The 8,765-nt window shown below is 36.7% G+C and overlaps 1 protein-coding gene and 1 pseudogene across 1 annotated transcript; one reads left to right on the top strand and one right to left on the bottom strand.

The window, feature by feature from the left end:
• Window positions 1-5,006: 5,006 nt before the first annotated feature.
• Window positions 5,007-5,714, bottom strand: LOC101413623 (E3 ubiquitin-protein ligase RNF138 pseudogene; annotated as a pseudogene).
• Window positions 5,715-7,103: 1,389 nt separating this feature from the next.
• LOC101414057 (olfactory receptor 1J2-like) lies at window positions 7,104-8,045 on the top strand. Its single transcript, XM_058285332.1, has one exon. It carries the CDS (start codon window positions 7,104-7,106, stop codon window positions 8,043-8,045), a length of 942 nt encoding a protein of 313 aa, XP_058141315.1.
• The last annotated feature ends 720 nt before the right edge of the window (window positions 8,046-8,765 follow it).

The following is an 8,765-nucleotide window of genomic DNA, read 5'->3' as shown; positions in this document are numbered from 1 at the left end:
AAAGGTGCTATTGGATTCAGTTTGCTAGTATTTTGTTGAGGGTTTTGCATCTATATTTATCAGGAGTATTCATCTATAACTTATTCTTCTTGTAGTATCTTTACCTGGCTTTAGTATTAGGGTAATGTTAACCTCATAGGATGAATTAGAAAGTATTTCTTCCTCTTCATTTTTTTGGAAGAGTTTGAGCAGGATTAGTGTTGATTCCCCTTGAAATGTTTGGTAAATTCATCAATGAAGCCATCTGGTTCTGGACTTTACCTTGTTGGAAGGTCTTTGATTACTGATTCAATCTTTTATTTGTTATTGGTCTGTTGAGATCTTCTATTTCTTCTTGAGTCAGTGTAGATAGTTTGTGTATTTCTAGGAATTTTTCCATTTAATCTAGGTTATCTAATTTGTTGGTGTTCAGTTGTTCCTAGTATCCTCTTATACTCCTTTTTATTTCTGTAAGATCCCCCATTTCTATTCTGATTTTAGTTATTTGTGTCCTCTTTTTGCCTTCATCAATCTAGCTAAATGTTTTTTTATTTTATTGACCCTTCAAATAACCAACTTTTTGCTTTGTTTATTCTCTCAATTGTTTTTAAATTCTCTATTTCATCCATCTCCACTCCATTCTTTGTTATTCCTTTCCTTCTGCTCACTGTGGATTTGGTTTGCTTTTCTTTTTTAGGGTCTCCAGTTGGAGGTTAGGTATATGTTCTGAGATCTTTTTTAATGTGAGTGTATAGAGCTATAAATTTCCCTCTCAGCACTGTCTTTCCTGATCCCAAAAGTTCAGTATGATATGTTTTTGTTTTCATTTGCATCAAGATATTCCCAAATTTCCCTTGCGATTTCTTCTTTGATCATTTGGTTGTTTAAGAGTGTGTTGTTTAATTTCCACGGTTGGGAATTTTCCAGTTCTCCCTTTGTTATTGATCTGTAGTTTCATTCCATTGGGGTCAGAAAGGATACATTGCATGATTTCAATATTTTTTAAGTTTTTGAGACTTGTTTTGTGAGCTATCATATGGTATCTCCTGGAGAATGATTTATATGCATTATCGAATTCTAGTATTTTGCTGCACTTAGGTGAAGTACTCTAACTAAGTCTATCTTGTTTATATTATTATTCAAGTCTTGTAAGCTAAGTCTATCTTGTTTATATTATTATTCAAGTCTTGTATTTCCTTTTTGAACTTCTGTCTAGATATACTATCCATTATTGAAAGTGGTGTAGGGAAGCGGACTTGGCCCAGTAGATAGGGCGTCTGTCTACCACATGGGAGGTCCGTGGTTCAAACCCTGGGCCTCCTTGACCCATGTGGAGCTGGCCCATGCGCAGTGCTGATGCACACAGGGAGTACTCTGCCACTCAGGGGTGCCCCCATGTAGGGGAGCCCCATGAGCAAGGAGTGCACCCCGTAAGGAGAGATGCCCAGCATGAAAGAAAGTTCAGCCTGCCCAAGTATGGCGCCGCACACATGGAGAGCTGACATAGCAAGATGACACAACAAAACTGGGGTGGTGTGGGGGAGGGGGAGGAAAGGGGAGAGAAATGAAAAATAAATCTTCAAAAAAAAAATGAAAGTGGTGTATTGAAGTCTCCAACTAGTAAGTAGAACTATTTCTCCCTTCAAATATGTCAATATTTGCTTCATATATTTTGGAGCTCTGCTATTAGGTACATAAATATTTATACTTGTTATGTCTCCTTGTTGAACTGGACCCTTTATCAGTATGTAGTGGCTTTTTTGTCCTTTGTACTTACCTGTTTTTTATTTACTGTCTAATTCACATAATAGTAGTATAGCAACTCCAGTTTTCTATTGGTTATTTGCGTTGTATATTTTTCTATCCTTTCACTTTCAACCTGCTTATGTCTTTGAATTTAAGGAGAGTCCTTGTAATAGCATATATTCAGGTCATCTTTTTTTTTTTTTAGAGAAGTTGTACAAGCATGGTGGGTCATGCTTTTTAAAAAATCTATTTTTCATATTTCTGTATTTTGAATGGAGAGTTTAATCCATTTACATTTAAAGTTATCAGACTTTCTTCTGTCATTTCATATTTGGCCTTTGTTTTGTAAGTCTTATACCCTTACTGTCCATCAATTCTTCCTTAATGCCTACTTACATATTTACTTGATTTTTTTGTACTGTACCATTTTAAAGTGTCTCTCATTTCCTTCTGTATATAATTTTCCTATGTTTTCTTTGTGGTTACCGTTAAATTAACTTCCTAAATCAGTAACAACCACGTTTGATTTTATACCAGTTTAACAATAGTGTACACATACCCATTCTAATATCCTTTGGTTCTACCATCTTTCTGTTGTACTTGTTACAAACTATATCTCTTTCTGTTGTGCTTGTTACAAATTATATCTTTATACATTCTATTCCCCAAACCATACATATACCATTACTTACGATTCTTTTGAATTTAGAACCTATAAGAAGTAAAAAGTAGTTACACACCAAAAAAATACAATACAATAATGCTGGTCTTTATAATTACCCATATATGGTTACCTTTATAAGAGACCTGCTTTGATCCACTATCTATTGTCCTCTCCTTTCATTTTGAAGAACTCCCCTTAGCATTGCTTGTATGGCAGGTCTTGTCAGGATGAGTTCTCTAGCTTTTGTTTTTCTGGGAGGTCTTAATCTCTCCCTCATTTTTGAAAGACAGTTCCACTGGATATTACATTCTTGGTTGACAATAATTTTCTTTCAGAACTTGATATATTTCCTCCCACTCACTGCCTTTTTGCTTGCATGGTTTCTGCTGAGAGTTCTGCACTCAAGCCAATTGGAACTTCATTGTATATAATATATTATTTTTCTCTGACAGCTTTCAGAACTCTCTTCTTGTCCTTGGTTTTTGACATTCTGACAACCATGGTTTTCTTTGCATTTATCTAGTTTGGAATTTACTGGACTTTTTGAAAGTATATATTCATATCATTCATTGAATTTGAACTTGGGAACTTTCTGCCACCATTTCTTTGAATATTCCTTCTGCCTTTCTTTCTTTCTCTCTTTCTGGGACTCCCATAATATATATATTGGTATTGGCTTCCCACAGATCTTAGATTCTGTACATTTTTTTCATTCTTTTTTCCTTTTGCTCCTCAGTCTGAGTCATTTCAATTGTCTCGTCTTTGAGCTCACTGGTTCTTTCTTCTGTCCGCTCCAATCTAATGTTGAAACCCTCTATGAAAATTTTCATTTTATTTATTGTTGTCTTCAACTCCAGTATTTCTGTTTCTTTCCTTTTAAAAATTTCTCTCTTTATTGAGATTCTCATGAGTGTTCATTATTGTTTTCCTAATATACTTTAGTTCCTTCTCTGTGTTTTCCTTTATTCCCTTAAGCATATTGAGGATAATTCCCCCCCCAAATTAACATTTTTATTAAATCAAATTAAAAATGTTCATTGTACAAAATTCAACAAGGGTTTTAACAAAGCAAAAAAATACCTTTTTATACAATATGTGTATATATTAGCAGCAAACTATTCTGAGATTTTAAAAATGTACTTTTATTTACTTATTCTAAAGAAAATGTAAACAATATATATTAGTATGGAGTGTCAGTAAAACCACTCTTCATCCTCTATTCTGGAATTTTGGGCCTTCTAGTACAAGATACTTTATGATTCTCACAAGTGAATATTAAGAACAAACCCAGTTTTGACTAAAAAGTAGTGAAACAGAATGACTCATAGAATCTAACTGCTTTATAGACTCACACATTATCTTTGAAAATAACAAATGAGCACCACCATATAAACACGCATTGTGTGCTTGTGTGTAAACACAATTTTTAAGGTTAGTACTAGCAGCCAACTAGACCACCTAGCATTTTACTATTTTTCTAAAAATTTGGTGACATATAAAATTCTAAGCAAATCAGGTGAACATCTCAATCTCATATTGCTTGTCCATTTTTAAAATCCTTAATAGAAATTCTGTATATAACCTAACAAACTGCATGCATATATATGTGTGTACATATACAGCTTTAACTTTGAATGAAATTCTAAACTGAGAAATGAAGCCTAGCCTCTTTCTTAAATATATAGAGAATATGGGAAGCAGATTTGGCTAAACAGATAGAGCATCTGCCTACCACATGGAGGTCCAGGGTTCAAACTCAGGGCCTCCTGACCCATGTGATAAGCTGGCAAGAAAGAGAATATAATACCACCAATTGAAATTTTCTAATAAATGTTTTTATCTCAGCTAATCCGAAATGCTGGCTATTGAAAAATTCTGAGGCCAAAGACCTGTCATCCAGCTTACTATATTTTGAGATTACAAATTAGTCAAATGAACAAGATTGAAATTACCAACTGGCCACCAATGAAATACATTTTTCTCTTGATATGTTCTACTAATTCAAAAAGAAAGTAGTTTACAATGAACTTTCACTTTTTAAATAGTTAAATTTTAAAAATCTCACTAGTCTTCAAAATTATTAAAAGTTATATAAATACAATTTTCTTAAAACTGAATTCTTCAGCTTAACTCTGTTTTATAAAAATTTTACTTTGGATTGTTGCATTCCACACTTCAAGTTTCCACTCTGCAACTCTGATAACTGGTTTAGATTTGTTATGTTTATAACAATCACATCTTTCAGAATATGCTACTGTGTTACCTGTAGGATAAAGTAAATGTGAGAAACTGTACTAAATTTCAAAAGCAACATAATAATGAAAAATTAAAGAATAGGTAACATAAAAAAGACAAGGTACAACAGGGGTTCCCTTTTCACCTTCACATTGGTGAAATAGAATCATTTTTATAATTTTAACAGTTATAACTTTCATTTTTTAATATATAAAGAAAATGAAATTGTCAAATGACCCACTTTTATTTTTCAATCAAAACTAAAACAATAGACTGATTTGCTTTTATTAGTAAACACATCAAGTTATTGAAATGAAGACTCTATGTTCTCCCCTTAAAGTTGGCACTTGCAGGTACAAAGATGCAGAGATGTCTACAGTCTTCAGATATTTACTTGGAAAGATTCTTCAACAGCAGTTTAATATTGGGTTTCCTCATCTAGCTGAAGAGTCACAAATTCTCCATAATCAAACTGATATCTTTGATTTAGATAATTAATGAAATTTCTAGTAATCTGACTAGGATCCCCCCAAGGAAGGGCCATAAATATAGGACATGTTCCAGAAACTCTCATTGTAACATTGCTATTACAATGATCCAGTAAATGCTGTCTGGTAAAATTTGATTCTTGACACAAGGGACATTTATAGGTGGGATGCCCAGAAGAACTTGGATTCTCTCGATAAGTTTCTGTCTGATCAGTGTGGATGTTTCACTTCTATTACTGTTCCCTATGGACTCCTGAGTGATCTCAAAGTTTGGAATGATGGAAAAAACACCATATTACTTCCGATACTTCTTACAAGATTTATAATGATGTCATATGATAGAATTTAATCTGGTTTGCACAGCATCTACAGCTATAAGAAAATGTCCTCATGACATTTTCAAGGTCTAAGCCTGTTCAGAACATGCTTTTCCTCTTGTAGTCCCATTGCCATGACAGAAGGGACAATGTATTCCACTTTCTCTCATTGCAGACAGGAAACATTTTCTACAGAAAAATGTGCTGACAGGCCCTGGTCCACATGGGTGTTTTGAGCACTTCTGGACAGACAAGGCAGTAGGAATCATCTTCGATGTAGTACATGCATGGAGAGCTCCTTAGCCATGGTGGGGGGTGAGTGAGCAAGGAGATGGTGATGGCAGCAGCCAAGTGGTGGTGGTGGCCATGGTCTAGGGCCTGACTTCCTGCATGAACCTGGAGCAAGGATAATTTTCTTAGTCTTTTCCCTGTATGTTTATAGTCTGGTCTTCATAGATGGTTTCAGGATTTTTATGTTGTTCCCTTGGATGAGCCATCTTTTCGTATTTCTTTGTATTATAATCTTTTGTTGCACCATGTACACTTTACCATTTTAAAATGGTAACTCTGGGATTTAGTCCCTGAGCTGTCTACCCCTTAAGTTTGTATCCAGCTATGATATGACAAAGATTTCCTTGCATGCCATGAACTAACAAAAATAATCCAATGCAAAAAAATCTTTACAGTATTTGCAAATGGGCTCTGCATCAACTGATGTTCTCCTTCCGAGTTTAGACATTCTATCAAGAAGATTAGTTTGAGGCAAATATGAAACTCAGGGTCTTTTCCATTTTTTCTGGGCCTTTGTCTTGGCCTGGGCTTGTACTTGCTTGTGCCCTTAGGAATTCTCCCATTTACAGGAATTTAAATGCCTCCTCTCTTCCCTATGAAATAGACTTTCTTCCCCACCCAGGTGGTCTACTGTATGACTTGAAGTAGGTAATTCTTTGCCCCAGGCCACTTTGACATAAATATTTCTTAAATTATTTTAGCAGTGTACAAGCTGTTTTCTACCTTCAGGGCACGTTCTGTGTGGGTGAGCAAGAGACAAGCTTCCTGGTTCAGTCTTTCAGGCTACCACCCAATAGATTGGCAATGGCATATAACATGTATATAGAAGTTATTCTCTCTCCAGAAAAGGCCAGTGATCCATAGAGGGAGCATAGGCTGGCTCCACATTGTGTCAGATAGAGGATGGGGTAGGGGGCAGCAAGAACATCATGAATTTCACATACCATTTTAAAGCTGTATTTTCTTGATTTGGCACTTGTCAAGTTACTGCAACCCTTTAACTGCTTCCTGAGGATTTGAGGATGATGATGCCAATCAGTTTTTGCTAGATGTCAAAGGTTCTGTAGGGGAATGACACCATGGAATGTCATACACTCCCATCTTGGTTAATTTGAAGCTGTTATCTTTCACTTTTTCTTCTTTTTTTTTTTGAGGTACTGGAGGCTGGGGGTTGAACATCAGACATTGTATGTTGGAAGCCAGTGCTCAACCATTGGGCCACATCGGCTCCCCTGAATTGATTTTTTCATTTCTTTTCCTTTTTTTTAGGAAGCACCAGAAACTGAACCTGGGACATCCCATGTGGGAAGTAGGTGCACAACTGCACAAACCACATCTGCTCTCCTACCTTTCCCTTTTAATCACATTTTGTCCCCAACAGGCATGGACAGAGACAACCAAACTAGAGTCACAGAATTCCTTCTCCTGGGACTCTCTGGGCAATCAGAGCAGGAAGAGGTTCTCTTTGGACTGTTCTTGTGGATGTACCTGGTCACCATCATTGGGAACTTTCTCATCATCTTGGCCATCACCTGTGACAGTCATCTCCACACACCCATGTACTTCTTCTTGGCAAACCTCTCCTGTGTCGATATCTGTTTTTCATCAGTCACAATCCCCAAGATGCTGGTGAATCACATATTGGAAAGCAAGTCTATTTCTTACACAGAATGTATGACCCAGATCTATTTCTTCATCACTTTCACCAACATGGATGGGTTCCTCCTGAGTGTGATGGCGTATGACCGCTATATAGCCATCTGTAGCCCACTTCACTACACCATGATCATGAGACCAAAACTCTGTGTCCTTCTGGTGGCCATGTCTTGGGTCATAACAAATCTGCATGCTCTCCTACACACTCTCCTCATGGTCCAACTCACGTTTTGCTCCAACAATACTCTTCACCACTTCTTCTGTGACCCTTACGCCATTCTGAAGGTCTCTTGTTCAGACACCTTTATCAATGACCTGGTGGTGTTTACTGTGGGTGGACTGATCTTTCTAACGCCATTCACATGTATCACGGTCTCATATGCTTATATCTTTTCTCAAGTATTGAAATTCCCATCTATTCAGGGAATAAGGAAAGCGCTGTCCACATGTGGATCCCACCTCACTGTGGTCTCCCTCTTCTATGGGGCAATCCTGGGGGTCTATATGCACCCTTCATCGTCCTACTCAGTACAGGACACAGTGGCCACCGTCATCTTCACAGTGGTGACACCCCTGGTCAATCCCTTCATCTATAGCCTGAGGAACCGTGACATGCAGAGGGCCCTAGGGAAACTCATTCTCCAGAGACTCATTTTGTTAAGATCCTAGATTAGAACATTTTAGAACTGAGAGGGTTCTTGGAAATCATACTTTCCTCATTTTTTCAAAGAGCGATACTCTTTAAAGGTACAGTACAGTACTTCACCCACCACCTTTGCTTAAATTAATGAAATGTGATCATGATCACATTTTTACATATGCATCTGACAGATGCTCATAAGTCAGAAACCATTAATTTGCTACCTGTAGAAGAGGCTGTCCCTATGATTCCTTTATAAAGATTTAAATTAACCTGAGGCTCAGGTAGATTGAGTGATCACTGCATTTACGTTTTAAGAGTGGGGCCAGAAATATTGCCTTATAAGAACCTGGCCTCCACGATGGACTTGGTATTGCAAATGTCTTTAGAAACAAGTTCTTTAGAGTCAACTGCTCTATGTGTTCTCCCGTGTGAAGAGTGGAGAAGCCATATTTAGACTGGTTTGGGTTTGAGAATTCAAAAGCAGGAGGAATTGGAAACATGCAATGTATGTATATATGCCTACTAAAATTTCACCATTCTCACCCAAACTATCTTATTTTACATAATAATATTAAGAGCTGGTATTTTCTGAGTGCTTGTAATATGTTATGGTATTACCCCTGTATTATCTTACTTAGCCTTCACACAACGTAATGAGGCGATACTACAAATGTTCCCATGTTAGAGAATGAGGATATTGAGTCACAGAGACTTTAACTTGTCCAAGGCTCTACAGCTACTAACAA

This window comes from Dasypus novemcinctus, chromosome 2, assembly GCF_030445035.2.
Source record: "Dasypus novemcinctus isolate mDasNov1 chromosome 2, mDasNov1.1.hap2, whole genome shotgun sequence".
Lineage (NCBI taxonomy): Eukaryota > Metazoa > Chordata > Mammalia > Cingulata > Dasypodidae > Dasypus > Dasypus novemcinctus.
Note: the sequence above shows the minus strand (reverse complement) of the source record. Positions and strands in the feature narration are given on the sequence as shown.